This window comes from Atractosteus spatula, chromosome 1, assembly GCF_055471065.1.
Source record: "Atractosteus spatula isolate fAtrSpa1 chromosome 1, fAtrSpa1.hap1, whole genome shotgun sequence".
In the NCBI taxonomy this organism is placed as follows: Eukaryota; Metazoa; Chordata; class Actinopteri; order Semionotiformes; family Lepisosteidae; genus Atractosteus; species Atractosteus spatula.
In genome coordinates, this window is record NC_142706.1 from 63,389,488 (window position 1) to 63,405,033 (window position 15,546).

General features: G+C 42.1%; 1 protein-coding gene across 1 annotated transcript; it reads left to right on the plus strand.

Annotated features, from left to right (window-relative positions):
* Nucleotides 1-5,247: 5,247 nt before the first annotated feature.
* bloc1s1 (biogenesis of lysosomal organelles complex 1 subunit 1) lies at nt 5,248-15,315 on the plus strand. Its single transcript, XM_088917771.1, has 4 exons — nt 5,248-5,421; nt 6,402-6,474; nt 10,213-10,345; nt 13,158-15,315. Exons 1-4 carry the CDS (start codon nt 5,361-5,363, stop codon nt 13,263-13,265), a joined length of 375 nt encoding a protein of 124 aa, XP_088773897.1. The 5' UTR covers nt 5,248-5,360; the 3' UTR covers nt 13,266-15,315.
* Nucleotides 15,316-15,546: the final 231 nt, after the last annotated feature.

A 15,546-nucleotide genomic window follows, 5' to 3' on the forward strand; every position in this document is an offset into this window, starting at 1 on the left:
ACTATTTGGCAAGGGTGCAAGGGTGGAAATACAGAGGGTTTCAATTGCATATTTTAGTCATTTTTATTTGTTTTGCTAGTAGCTCTGGTAGACAAAGACAGTTTCACACAAGAACTGCAAACCAATGTACAACTATTGTCCACATTGTTGTTCCTTTCACACGCAGCAAACAAAATGCAGAACGTACAACTTGGTAAAGATCCAAAAACTAAAAAAAAAGAAGTCATAATATGTACAACCATGTAAAACGTACAGGCATAAAAATCAATTGTTAGAAATCAGTCCACAAACATCACATCATGTCCAAGGTCAAACACCATTACACAGTGTTGGAAATGGTTAAACAGTGAGTCATTTTTTATTTAAAATGTACTTTCCAACCGTTAAATAACTCCAGAGTCCAGAGTCGGTTCAGGGGTTTATTATTTACAGACAGGCTCATTCCTGAGGGGAAAATAAATGTGGCTGTAGCCAAGCTGAAGGGTGCGACTCACCAAGGCGTCCGCCCCACACTGTGTGAAGGGAGCAAGTGTCTGTTACCGTGACAGCCGCAGTAAAACACGGCCGCAGTGGTTACTGCTAGAAACACAAAGGCCCCAACACTCAGCAATCTAAATTTCCTTTCGCAGATAGGTCACACGTCGCACCACGATGTAATACTGGACAGCAACGCTGACCTGTGAGGTAAATCAAGGTCTTTCCTAGTGTGCTCCCACCACCGCTGGGATAGAACTCAAGATAGAGATGCCAGAGGATTTATAATCTGACCAGAAGCATGCAAGGATAAAATGAAACTCTATTACTCAATTTAGAACATGTTGCATGGTCTGTCTCCTTATAAAAATGCAAGAAAGCTTAATGATAGCGTTATACTGACAATAATAACATTATTAATCTTATATATCGCCTTTAAACAGAGCAGAAGGATAGCAAATTAAAAAATAAGTACATACTGCAGAAGAAAGACAAGTGGTTAGAAGTGCAGCAGAAGAAATTTGAGCAGACACAGATGCTAATTAAGTGAAAACCTTTCCGAAAAGGAAGGTTTTGACACTAGATATCAATGCACTCAAGGCAGGCGACTGATATTTCTGATACATGTGGAGATTGATCATTGATCAAAATCAGAGCAGAAACGAACTGGGTCACGTTTGTTCTCTTCTTTTCCCACATTCCTGGGCTCCAAAAAGCTAAGGTCAAGAGCTAGCTGGTTTAAGGGAGTCACACTCAGATGACATAACTCGTAACATAACAAGACTCCCTCCACATTTTTTTATTTCTCTTCATAAATACTTCAGATATGAAGTGGAAATTTTCTAAACACAGTGTGCTCTATTTCGCCTTTCCATTGCACAGGGTAAAATGACAACCAGCGGAAGTGCCCTCCAGCTCACCCTTCTGTGCTCTTTTGAAATGCTACCATCTCCGCGGCGCTTGACAGGAGAGTCAGCACCTCCCACTGATGTCACCACAAATCGCAGGTGCTGGACATGGCACTGGAGTTGCTGTCATGCTAGAAATAGAGAAAACACGATGCTAGAGGTTCCCAGTCCTGGTCTTGGGAACCCCAACACTGCTGGTTTAGACCACAGCTGAGCTCTTTACCTAAGTCAGTCCTTAACTGAAAGAACACTTTGTTTGGTTGGAGCCTTTGCTTGTATTTTCTGCTCAAAAGTCAGAAATCTTCAGTTACTTATGAAAAATGATAGATAAAAAGCACCCTCCACCATGTTTAGGGACTGAAAACAAAGTGCAAGTTCAAGTTAATCCTAAACTCACTCAGTGCCTGACTAGCTCAGTCGGTAGAGTGTGAGATTCTTAATCTCAGGGTTGTGGGTTCAAGCCCCATGTTGGGCAATATGGGGTTTTCTTACGGGAGGTGCAGTGGCTCTGTGGATAAGGATCTATGGCTGGAAGGTTGCTGGTTCATATCCAGCAGCTGGCAGAGGAATCCTACTCCATTGGGCCCCTGAGCGAGGCCCTTAATCCCAGCCGCTCCAGGGGTGCTGTATAAATGGCTGACCCTGTGCTCTGACCCCAAGCTTCTCTCCCTGTCTGTGTCTCATGGAGAGCAAGCTGGGGTATGCAAAAAGACAAATTCCTAATACAAGAAATTGTATATGGCCAATAAAGTGATCTTATCTTATTAGGTCTATCAAGCACCTAAGTGTTCAAGTGGAGGAGCATGTGTGGGGGTCTACAGGACCAGGATTGGGGACCCCTCCACAAGGCAACTAAACCCCACCGAACAGGACTGGGGACCCTCCATGCACCAGGCCTGTATGCTAAAATTGCAGCCCTTTGGCACAACTCATAGTGTTGATTGAAGTATTGCTTTCATGCCTCCTTTCATGCCTCTACCTCCACCCTGTGATTGCTCCTCTGACACATCATTTCTCAGAACCCTCCATATGCCAGAATAGTTCCCCACCAATGTTCATATGAAAAAAAGCTGAAACACTTTATAGATCGCGAATAGCTAGGCTTCTCTGCAGCCCTACAAAGAGCCTATTTTCATGCAACAGTGGAAAAGAAGAAGTCACCTTCCAACTCAGAGTTCAAGACCGCACATCTCAATTGCTAAAGGGTTTAAATGGCATCGGAGCTTTACTTTGTTGGTTTTTAATATATATATTCATATAATATCCGCCTGTGCACACCAATACCTTCAGTGGCAGGACCAGGGCAATTGATCCCTGTTTCTACTATTTCTCCTGTGACACATTATCAAGCTAGTTAGTATCTGGCTGTGAGCCACAGGCAGTGATAATGTCTCAGGCACCAAGGCAGAAAAGTGGACTTATTTGATAACCCCTCCCCCCAGGGCCTTATTCTGAGAGGATCTGAATCACTGCCAGGCTCGCACAGTGCTCCAAGTTTAGCATTTAATGGCTAACATTCTTTTTATATATACTTCATGTGTGTATATAAAAATAAGATGGATGCGCAGCTTTGGTTTATGTTGAAGAGTCTATTGCAGAGAGGATTCAAGCCTGCTGCCTTTTTGAAAGACAAGCGGAGGACTTTTCCTTGCAAACACGTGGCCGAGACTTCAATAAACAATTTAGAGAGCAACACCACTTGGATTATATTGCCCATGGAATCCAGCTTGAGTGCTGAGGCTCCTGCGCATCCTTCATCGGCGCGTTTCAATATTAATCTTGTGAGAAAGGAAGCTCAGCTGGCTTGCCGCTCGCCTGGCTGAACCTGTGCTGGGTCAGACGTTTTCTGCGCATCTACAGTATGAAGGCAAAACACAAGAAAAGGAAACAGGTGGGAAAACTACACAAGACACACTGAAGAAGGCTGATGTTGTTCTGCTTTAAAAAAAGTGAACCGCATTCTTGTTAAGGCAGGGCGTGCAATCATGGTTTGTGTAGTTGATGCACCAGTACGCTCCCCACACACCAGCTCTCAGTGGGGAGGAGAGCAGAGTGATGAAGCCAGTTCATACATAGGGATTATTAGGAGGCCATGATTGGAAAAGGCCAGGGGGAAATTTGGCCAGGACACTGGGATAACACCCCTACTCTTTTCGAAAACCACCCTGGGATTTTTAATGACCACAGAGTCAGGTTTTACATCTCAACCAAACGACAGCACCCCCTTTTTTTTTTTTACAGCATAGTGTCCAAATCACTATACTGGGGCATTAGGACCCACACAGACCGCAGGGTGAGCGCCCCCTACTGGCCCCACTAACACCTCTTCCAGCAGCAACCTTAGTTTTTCCCAGATGGTCTCCCATCCTAATACTGACCAGGCTCACACCTGCTGAGCTTCAGTGGGCTGCCAGTTGTGAGTTGCAGGGTGATAAAACTACTGGTTTAATGGACCCACCTGCCTACAATCAGTTATTAAAATTTAGCATGATCTCTGACATTTGCAGAGAAGAACAAAAGTAGCCTATTCCTGAAACAGGACTGCCTTGCCTAGTCTTTTCTATAGCACATTTCCTTACAAACATGGTGCAACTAAAGCCCCTGAAGACACTGATGAAAACCCCACCGCAGACTACTCTGGTTTTATTAACATCCAAAGACATGCTGGCAGCTGAATTGGCTTCTGGGGAAACTGGCCCTGGTGTGAGTGTCTGTGTCCGTCGGCTCTGCCAGGCCGAATTAAAAGATGCACTTAAAACATGGACGAATGGATGGATGGACTTCCACATCCCAGTTACATATATCGGGCTTTTCAAGGTACACCACCGCACACAGATGTGTCTGTGTCTGCTCTGTTCTGTGCTGGGTGTCTTGCTGTAGTTGCACAGCTACAGGCTCCGTTTCTTTCACACAGCCCTGGGAAGGCCGGTCTGCAGCAGCTGTGTCTTCAGTGGGCTGCGTGGGAAACGCCGCCGGAGAATCACGTGGAGCGCTCCCAAAATGATTATACGGCAAATGACACACAGTAGAGGACGGGGAAGCACAGATGATCTGAGCCAGTGCCTTAAAAATCAACACCATTGGGGGAACTTGTATGTTAACAGCAGTCTAACTTCCTAGCTGCAGAAAAAGCCTAGGTCTGGAAGAGGGTGGAAAAGATGTGCCAAAAAGAAACACACATTCACACAAAAATAAAACAGAATGCTATTGAATCAGTACTCCAATTAGACATGAGAACAAGACATAGACCATTTACAACTCCCCAAAGAGGGGTTCTGGGAGGTGCAGAGAAAAATAGACGCCATGGTTCTATTCTCAAGAACTCCTTCAGGGTGTTTTGCACTGTGGCCAATCTGGAAACAGCAGGGATGTAAACGCACCAGCTGAATAATAATGATGATAAAAAAAAGAGGACTGTGGGAAAATAAACAGAAAAAAACTTTTTAACACAGCATACTGTACCTCCTCTAACTGTCCCAGATCCGTGAACTGAAGGAATTAAACAAACACCACATGTTGTATATCTAGGAAACAAAAACATAAATAAATAAATGAGTCTTGAACTTGACACTTGAATTGAATCATGGTGAATATTTGACATGCCTTCTTGAATCCGTGGAAGTCCATTCTTTGGCTGATAGCTTTATCTTTTACGTCAATATTTAAATCGGATTTTTAAAATACATGCAAAATAGAATTCGGGCTTTCATCGTCTGCGCTGTTAAAACGCGATTCCTTACTTGCATAACACATAATAAAAATACACAGTAAAAATCAGAAAACCGACATTCACACCGATACATACAATCCCGACTAATCGCGTCTCAGTTGCAGCCTTAGCGCTGTTTGGCTGGAGAATCGCTCCAGCCGCTGTGACGCGCAGGAAGCCGACTGCCAACATCTGATGCGGTTTCAGCGCACGGGAAAAATATACAAACGTGAAACCGTCAAAGAAGATATTTTGAAAAAACCTTAGACATGCTTTCTCGACTCCTAAAAGAACATCAAGCAAAGCAGAATGAGAGGAAGGAGCTACAAGGTAATTTTTTTTATGAAATAAAAACCGATTTTTAAAATTTATTTTCGACCCAGAGGCCTGCAGTTCACGGAAGAACCGGCCGCTCAAGTAGTTGAGGCCGCTGAGGAAAGGGTCTCGGACCGCCGAGGCTCACATCGAGAAGGTGCCGCGTATTGCACCACAGGGACTTCCTAATCTTCCTCCCGCCTACCTCAGTCGCGATTGGTTTCTGATTATCTAACTCGAAATGCAACTGGAAGATTGGTAGTCTATCTTGTTTTAACATTGTTGCAGGAAGTATTTTATGGCAAACAGAATCGCTTTTTAAATATTGGGCAGTTCCTGCCACGTCAGACGTTTTAAGTGTAGCAGATCTTTGCATTTTTGACCGTCCCGGTTTCCATCAAATAAACTGATTTACGTTACCGATATATTCTGCCACGATAGTTTTAATTTCGTTTGTATATATTTTATTTTTACCTGTTACGTCAACTGAGAACAAATTCTCATTTACTATTTACTGCTGTAAACACTGATACGATTTCAAGACAAATTAGTGGGTAAAGGATGCATCAGAGCTATTCATTACTAATTGTGGCTATCTGTATGTGGAGTGTAAAATGTTTGGAATCGTTCGTCGTCGTGGGCACCCGTTTGATTATTCAGTGACAGAGCCACAATGTATTATAGGTGTGTAGAACTACCTGTGAATAGCAAAATATATATATATATAGACAACTATAGTGAAAGTTAATGTTTAGGGAGAAGAAAATCGCCAAAATGGAGTTTGGAACAATACGTATTTTGAAGAAACCGTGTGTAATCCTGGGCTGGGGTCTTTATGTCTTGGTCCCTGCAAGTCCAACATACAGACACTATAGGGTCAAAGTAACGTGCCTTAGTTCAGATCATATTGGGGGGGGCTTTTTATATAGAGTGGAGTGTAACTGGATTGTCATGTCAGAGTGCAGTGTCCGAGCTGAGAGTGCTTTCCGTTGCAGAGAGGCGCAGGCGTGAAGCGATCGCAGCAGCCACCTGTTTGACCGAAGCCCTGGTAGACCACCTCAATGTGGGGTAAGCTGTGGCTGTGTGTGAGCTCCACGGGGAACCTGTCGCTGGGATTGAGTCCTAGCGACTCCTGGCCAGCACTTGATACGGTTTCCTGGGGAGAACTGTTCTGTACAAATGTTCAGCGAATAGGTATTGCCTGGCATCATTGATGATGCCACCGAAATGCAACATATCTTCTCATTCACAGCTGAATACGCACGGTTCATGTATTTTGCTTATCTACAACATCTAATTTTTTTTCTTGGAACGTTTCGAAATTGTTACATCACAAAGGCACTTCTTAGGGAAGATCTTTACACTGTGCAGAATATAAATAGTGAAGAAAGTACTCGGGGACAAGTGGTTTGTCTGCTGCCTGTCCCTGAAGCATCTCTTTACTAAGGCAGGGCATTGCAATGTGGAGGACATTAGGGACAGTAAGGAAAATAGGAACTGCTTTTCAGCTTGGATGTACATCTAGACCAGAAAAGTGGAAATCCAGTGAGAGGCCCTCCCCTTCCTCAGGCAACACTAGCAACCCACTAACCCCCTAGCCTCCAGAGGGCCCTGCCCAGCTCTGCCTGTCCAGTACAGGTCCCTGCGGGCTGGAGGCATGAGAAACAGGGGTGGGCTGTCCAGCTGTGAAGGTAGAACATTTCCTCAGCTGTTGTCCTTGCTTGATGCCCCCCCACACCCACTAACCCCTCCCCCCCAGACCCCTCCCACCTCAGAGCTCCACAACAAATTTAGCAACATGCCCGAATTAGCAGCAGCTGAGCTCTTCTGTCAACAAAGCGAGAGATGAAGGAAGCTCACATGGCGCGGAGCAGCATGAACAAGGCTTGAACTCATTTCGGATCAGTCATGAGAACATAGCAAGTTGAACAAACGAGACCTGGCCCAGTTAGCTGTTTCTTGAAAAAGCCAGGGTTTGACAGCTTGGCTGCATATCTTGCTCCCCTTTACCCTTTAATTAATCTTTGCAGACTTGCAAGAGTTTTGGACAACATTAATTTCTTATTTTTAACATCTGTTTAGCCGGTAGCACTGCTAAGTTTCAGAGCCCAGACAGCAGTGAGCTTTTTAAAGCTTTTAAGCCTTCATGTAGTTATTTGCTACATCTTCTGTAATACATAACAGTAGATGTCCAAAACAAGCTAAAGTTAAAATAAATAGGATGTATTTTTTATTTTAACAGAATCAAAAGATCTTGATATATGGACTGTATTCCTTAATGAGGATACATTCATGGCTGCAGCTAGAAGCAAGAGTTTTTCTTTATTATTGTTGGATGCGGCACTTGCAGTGGTCCCTGGGAGGAAATGCGTTTCCCACACAGCCAGCATGTCTCATGCTAAGAGATCATTCAAAGGCAGGGGGAGAAGCTGATGTACTGCATAATACATAATACAAATGCAGTACAATGGGAAACAGATGACAGGGATCTGGTAAAGACACCTCTGCCGGTGTTATTTTTACTAGTGAATGACTACAGGACATCCACATAATCCAATGATCTCGTTCTGATTGCATATATTGTGAAATGACACTCTTCTTTATTCTGGTAATTTTCCATATAGTATAGATTAGGTAGTTGATTTATATACAAGCCTTTTATCCAGCTGCATCTGGAAAGAGGCCTCAAAACATAATGCCCCCCCCCCCCTTCACAAGTCCCAGAATTCCTCATGCACAACCAGCATCCAGTTTTTCAAGATGTGCACTTCTCCATGCAGAAAGCTGTCAACTTCGAGTGTCACTGGGCAGAATTTGCAAAAACAATTGTTTTGAATCAGTATCAAATTGTTCTAAATGTCACGTAGAGCACAAACAAGCATGCTAAATTTAGAACTGATATTTTAATGGATACATTCAGCTACCAGCACTGTCAGTTGGGTAGAGGTCTCACCAGTTGTTGGTTGTAGTAGTTCAGGTGGGGAGCTGCGTCAGCATGCGTAGGCTGCAAAGGAACAAGTGATAGGTTTATTCCATGCTGAAAAAGACAGAAAACACAACGTTTCGGCCGTGGAGCCTCTCTTTCTTCTTTTCTTCAGCGTGGAATAAACCTATTACTTGTTCAGTTGTTGCTTGTGTACCTGAGGGATTCTGGGACTTCTTTAGGGGGGTGAAAATGGTGGATAAAATGCGCTTTTAAGAATGATTATGAAGCTGATCATAAAATAGCTTATGTCAAAATATGAACAGGGGTCACACTGACAAGTCCTCTGGGACTCATTTTGCTAATATGGGAGACTTAATAGGAATGTAACTGTATACCCTGGACCCACGAATTGTGATATATCATAGCCCAGAAGGACTTTATGTTGAGAGCACTAATCTCAATACATCAGTAGAAAAAAGTGTCTAGTATTTCTTCTAGACTAATAGTATTTGTTCAGGGTGGGGGGGGGGTATTGTTCCTCAATAACTCATCAGTGACGAATAGCATTTTCTCCCTGCCTCCCATAATATATTCACAATCTGACACTCATCTATTGTTAGTAGTTTTGAAAATCACACTAATTGCTTGTTATTTGAAATTAAATTGTCATGTTTTGTTGTTCCTTATGGTTCCATTCTAAATACAAAAAAACCTTACGACAATATTTATTACATCTAAGATGCAGGGAAATGCAGAACCTGAAGGGAGCACTCTATTCCTGCCCCTTTGTTTTTATCTTTCCCATTTGCCACTTATCACAGAAATACAAATGTGGGGGTGGTGTGTGTATGCAGAGGAGCAGATACGGGATTGAATTAATTAGGCCGTCCTTAACATTGCCATCAGTTCTTGGGAAACTAAATAGAAACTTTGTGTCTGGAAATCTTTGAATCTTGGACACTTGTTTTTATAGTAGATATTTTATGTCTGATAGAAAAGAAGAGGAATGTGATGCTGTACAGCTTGATCATTATGGATTCCAATAAACCAAGCTTATGCCTGTATTACTGGAAATCTTCCCGGCCCTCTGTTTAGCACAGTGATTAAATCATTAGTTTACTGTACAGCCTTAGACTGTATTGATTGTCTAATTGATTGCCGTCTCTGGAGGGAGGCTGACTTCACGCTGCAAAGTGCTGTGATTAGTACTCATCTTGTGTGAGTGATCATCAGGCACCTCCTTCCCTGTACTGCTGGACCAATCTATGTTTCTGTCACACTAATCACACAGCTGGAATTTACTAGTGATAAGAGAGAGAACCTTATCTACAGTACTGATACCAATTGCTGTAAAATTGTTTACTTTAATGATGTGTGGTTTATATACCTCCTGCACTGATGTAATAGATTTTTTAGGAAGGAATATGTACTTAGAAATATGATTATGTATTTTAAAACGTCCTAGAACTGCAGCTGAAAAGAGCATAAGTCCATCCCAGATCCACTGCAGTGTTCTTGAGCTATCTAAAATATAACTATGAATCAGTAACTTTATTATTAATTTGTCTGACATTGTTATCCAAAGAGCTTACGTTTATAACTGTTTATATAGCTGGGTATTTTATCCAGCAATCTGACTGAAGTACAGTACCTTGCTCAAGGGTATACCCCTTGGGTGCTCCACCCAAGACTCAACCATGCAACCTTCCAATTCCAAGTTCAGGACTACTACTCCAATCTGCTGCTGTTTTATTTAGTGTGTTCATATGGGATGGTCCACTAAAAGTATAGGTTAAAGGGACACCCTGAGTTAACTCGATGCATAGTTAGAAGAGTAAGAGCATCTTCTCTGATTGCTCATTTTCTTTGTATGCTTGCAGGGTGGCCCAGGCGTATGTCAACCAGCGCAAACTGGACCATGAGGTGAAGACGCTTCAAATCCAGGCCAGTCAGTTTGCCAAGCAGACAGCCCAGTGGATTAGTATGGTGGAGGGCTTCAACCAGGCCCTGAAGGTGAGAGCTTTGTGGACCTGGAGTGGGCAGAAGACAAGGGACTGAGAGAAACAGAATCTCATTGATGAATTGAGATGACAATTAGAACAATCCTCAAGATATATTGTATATCTTACCCATGTTAGACTAAATAAAAGTCACAATTTATAACAGTAGGTGAGTTCTGATGGGCTAGGCACGATGGGCTAGTCCGATGGGATAAACACACCTATTAGTTCACCTATATTAGCTGCAAACCACCTTTCCAGGCTAACACAGCCTGCTGGACTTTCTGTTCTTTTCTGTTGATTTGTGTATAGCACAGTGACTGAGAATTATACTCCTCTAAACTTTAGATGGTGAAACACAGCTTACTATCCAGATGTACTAGAAATTTGCAGTTCCAGATAATATGCATATACAAAGTGTTTTTGTTTTGACAGTATACTTTCAGTTTGGCCTCAATGAAAATTATGTGCATCTTAGGAATTTTCATTCCCAGAAGCCTGAGAACAAATTGCTTCTTTTTTAAAAAGCCCCTGGCAAACTGAGTACTGGGGAGAAATGTTACACTATATCTGAGGCTAATTCTAGATTTCCAAGTTGAAATGAATGTGTTTTTTTTTATTTCCCTTGTGTCCGTGGTTTACATTTTGAGGTGTTGGTTAACTTTTTCTTAGAAAGCTAAAAGAAACTTCCACATTTACTTTCCATATTATTCTGGGAAAATTCAGGTTTGATTTGTTGACTTTGGGTCAGAATGCTTTATATTAAGTCATATTAGACTTGTGTATACAGTGACATAACATTTTATATTATAGTTCCTTTGATGGCACATTATCTAAAAAAAAAAGCAAAAATCTGAAGGAAATGCACAATTTAATACAATAAAATACAAGTATATGCTAGCAGTCCTAGACTAATGTAGGGAGAACAACTGAGCAGAAATTGTTTCAGATAATTAAACTGCATTACTGTACATTAGTAGGCGTGGAACTAATTTGAGAACATTTTAAAATTAAGATTGAAAGTTGAGTCTACAGATTAAGATGAATTCCAAACATTTGTACGACTTATTGTACGTCATTGTAAATATGGAACAGTCTTATTTAATGCAGCCTTATAAACACATGACCGCAGTGTGTTGTAGGAACCCAATTATAGCAGAGCTGACAAGGCCCGTTGTTAACACTCTTATTAGAAGGAATGTTAGATGATTCCATTGTATAGGCTGATAATGCACAAAGAAATTAGGCTTCTTTGAAGCTGTATTGCAATGCATGCCTGTGGGTTATGTGCTACCCAAATGCATCTTGAAGGATCTTGCTTTGTAACCCAATCTCTCAATGCACTATTGTCACGCTCCACGCTGAGCCATGCAGCTACGAAATTAGATCACCTGTCCCGGACACTTCAAATGCCACCCTCTTTACTTTGTAGCCACTCTTTTCTGAATGGCAAATCCCAGTGGCATGTTTCTGGATACCAGTAAGCAGAATGCCTTACAAGCAAGATGAGGGCTGCTTCCGCAAAGTGTCAGCCACTCTTCTGGGGTGGCCAGACCCAAAAAGAAGCTGTTTTTATATTTTGATGCCTTTTCACGATAGCACCATATGAAAACATTTTGTTTTGTTGCCACTGGGAAATAGCAAAGTTGCTATTGTCAAGCTGTCTGCAAGTATGAAAAGGGCAGAGCGGTGGCACTGTGGCTAAGGATCTGCGCCTGTGTCTGGATGGTTGCTGATTCAAATCCCGCGGCCGGCAGGGGAATCCTACTCCATTAGGCCCCTGAGCAAGGCTCTTAACCCCAGCTGCTCCAGGGGCGCTGTATAAATGGCTGACCCTGCGCTCTGACCCCATGCTTCTCTCTCCCCGTCTGTGTGTCTGTGTGTCTCATGGAGAGCAAGCTAGGGTCTGCGAAAAGACACATTCCTAATGCAAGAAATTGTATATGGCCAATAAAGTGATCTTATAAAAGGAACTGAAATCACATGTGGAGCTGTCATTCCTCTCAAAATATTTAAGACCTATCACTTGCAAATTACAAAATTAAAGGCTCTCATGCTTCATACTGCTTTATTTAAGCACATTAATCTGCGCTTTGACAATTTTCAAAACCAAAACTGAATTGTTGGCAAAGAGGCAAGTAAGTGTAAAAATTAAAATTTTGACCTTTTCACATTATAATAATGAAGTGGTTTAGCATTTTCATTGTTTTTTTCTTTTTAGAACATTTATATTGAAAGGCAATAAATCTAATTCACAAGGACCAGTATGTAGCTTTTTAAAGAGGTCCTAGCAAGCTGTTCAACTTTGAATTGAACCAGACCCCTGGAGTTCATTGGTCTGCATTAGAAATCCATGACAATGCTGCCTTCTACTGTGCAAGCAAGGTAACTGCAGTGAAACATTCATAATGAGCTCTTTCCACAGTGTTAGTAGTGATGCTCCCTTAACAAATAATGCTTTTCATGTCGGTAACCCCCCTGTATTAATTTAAAATATCAAAACTGACACAACAGCAGGATGGAGTACATCAAAGTTACCCAATACCTGAAATCTGCTTCTGTGTGACAGTTACCTAATACTGTGTGTATCAGTACAGCTAAACTGATAAAGAGTATCCAGTTGTATTTTACAAACATGGTGAGGAAGTTCAGGAAGGTCTACTATCAATTATTTTAGCATGTAGAACTCCAAATATTCCTGCAGTTCTCAATGCAAAGGAGCAAGTGTAAGCTCTACTGGTAGGAGAAATTGCAGGGCATTTGTTTTGTCTTGTTGATTTTCTGGGTCTCCAGCATGTGTGATTCACACGTGTCATCTTCTGCAGGAGATTGGGGATGTGGAGAACTGGGCCCGCAGTATCGAGATGGACATGCGGACAATCGCCACGGCGCTGGAGTACGTGCACAAAGGCCACCTGCAGCCTACCTCTTAAAGACACGCGTCCACCTGGCTTTAAGGACAGAGCCAGTCCAGAGCATCAGGCCTGGTCTGCCCAGCTGCCACCAGCACTGAGGACAGCAGTGACTCAGCCATGAGTGGACAGGCTGATCTACTGAACTGCCATAAAAAACAGCCTGTTCCATAAGAGTCTACAAAGTTGGTAAATACCAGACTCCAGCTGTCGCAGCCTGGGGGCACAGAAGCCTTAAGACTCTGATGAAGTCTGAGTTTTACTTCAGTTGTTATGCAAAGTACTCACTGTACTCTGTCTTGAATTGAGGATTGATTCTGTACTAGACCATTATTATTTCAATGTTATTTAATCTTTAAAAGATGGTTGTAATGTTTAGTACACTTCTATTTGGTGAAACTATTTCTTGAGACAAGTTCACTGTAACCTGGGAGGCGACCACACAAAAAAAAAAACTCAAATCACTGGAAGGGAAAAATTGTCTTAAAACGTCAATCCAACCGCTCATCCTGACTTAAAAATTACGGCACTCCAGAAAGGGAAAGACAACAGATGCAGCGTATTTTACATCGCATCACTGAGCTGTCTCCACTCGAGCTGTACTCCAGCTGTACACTCAACTGGTGGCAAGGAGATCAGGCCAAAGGCATGACAAAGGGCCGTGGCAATAAGGCTGACAGACTAAGTTACAGTGAGGCTGCCCACTTGCAAACTACATCCTTTGGACATTGTGCCAGATGAGGTTGCATAAGAAGTGATCTTGTATTTAGTTACATAACAAAAACGCTCAAGTTCACTTAAGGCTGGTTTTGCCATCTAAATCTTGTTACAAGAGATTTACTTCATACAGTGCCTGAGAAATGAACAAGTCCAAATTATGCACATTAAAAAAACTTTTGAGACAGCACAAGTAACACATGTAGGACACATCTCTTATCCTGGGTCGCTGTGCTAGTGTATTACATGTAATCAAACTGCTGATTCAGATCGTGGTCACATGTGTTTCTTAATCTGTTCCACCTATAGCATCCAAGTCTTAGCATCATACCTCTAAGTTAGGATCTGCATCGTTGTAGTTCAGGAATTAGGTGTTAACCTAACTTAGTGGCAACAAAATATTTTTGGATTTGTTTGGATAAAACCATTTTTGCTTATGGATTACTCAACACAAATGCTGACATTTTTTCTGTTCCTGTCTTCCACCACTGAAATGATTTACAACGGCTCCTTCAGGACTCGCTCGTTAACACCGTTCAAGGCTAATGTGCCTGCCCTTTCCAAGAGGTGAGGGGTATAGCTGGTGGGAATTGCCCAAAGCTCCAGCCATGTGATGATGTTTGTAATACAAAAATCCTCTCTTTCCCAGGCATAAAAACAAAAATCAGAATGAAACTGTAGGGACGAAATTCTTCTGAGGATAAAAAAAGATTTTTAAATTGGGATTAGCACTGCTCCCTGTACAGCTTCACTGTTAGCCCCTGCCCCGGGAACAGAAGAGGCTTTGAGGAATCTGCCACTGCAGAGAAAGAGGATTTCTTGGCTAGTTATCGGTTTCTTGTTAGCCTGACTCCCTACTCCCCTAACAAAACCAGCCAGTTCCCTTTTCCTGATGCTTCAGGTTTAGGATAATCCATTTTCTGAGGATTACTGAAGCTCGCACCATCAACAGGAAAAATGCAGCTCTTCCTAATATATGATGTTTTTGTTGTCAATGACTAGTTTTTGGTCAAAGGGACAAAAATACAATGAGGTACGATGCTGTGCTACAAAAAAAAACTTTCTGCAATAGTCATGTTTCATGTAAACAGAATATAGCACAAAACAGCCTGATGGTTCTGTTTTGTTCTATAGCCTAGCTTTAAGTTTTTGTTCAATCTTTTTTCTTTATTTCAGAAATTAGAAATCATAAATGGCATTTGGGCTCAGCAGATATCAGGTACAGATTCCGATTGTATTACTCTTGTTTCTGAGGTACAGATAAGGTTTTTCAGGGTTTAAGAGTGGTGTTTTCTAAATGTGGTGCATGTGCAGTGGTCTGTTACATAACTGATTAAAGGTGGCTATTTAATTATACAGCATACCTGGTTATCATTTAGTGTGCAAGTTTTTGCTTTCTTTTTGCAAAAATCAAACTATACTTTCATCTTTAAAACATGCATGAAGAATTTGCATTTGGCGTGCTGGGCAGCTTTCTTAGATGGAGGATTTTAAGACCCTTCCCTGGCACAAGTCCATAAACACCTGGATTAGCCCCTTTCCTACACAGGATAAGGATCTGGAACCACTTAGTTGCCTCCAACTC

What these genes read in the sequence shown, in the direction of transcription:
- bloc1s1 (XM_088917771.1), top strand. Translation starts at nt 5,361, where the DNA reads ATGCTTTCTCGACTCCTAAAAGAACATCAAGCAAAGCAGAATGAGAGG. An exon ending in TGAGAGGAAGGAGCTACAAG is followed by an intron (nt 5,422 to 6,401) that starts GTAATTTTTTTT and finishes TTTCCGTTGCAG; the next exon opens with AGAGGCGCAGGCGTGAAGCG. An exon ending in GTAGACCACCTCAATGTGGG is followed by an intron (nt 6,475 to 10,212) that starts GTAAGCTGTGGC and finishes GTATGCTTGCAG; the next exon opens with GGTGGCCCAGGCGTATGTCA.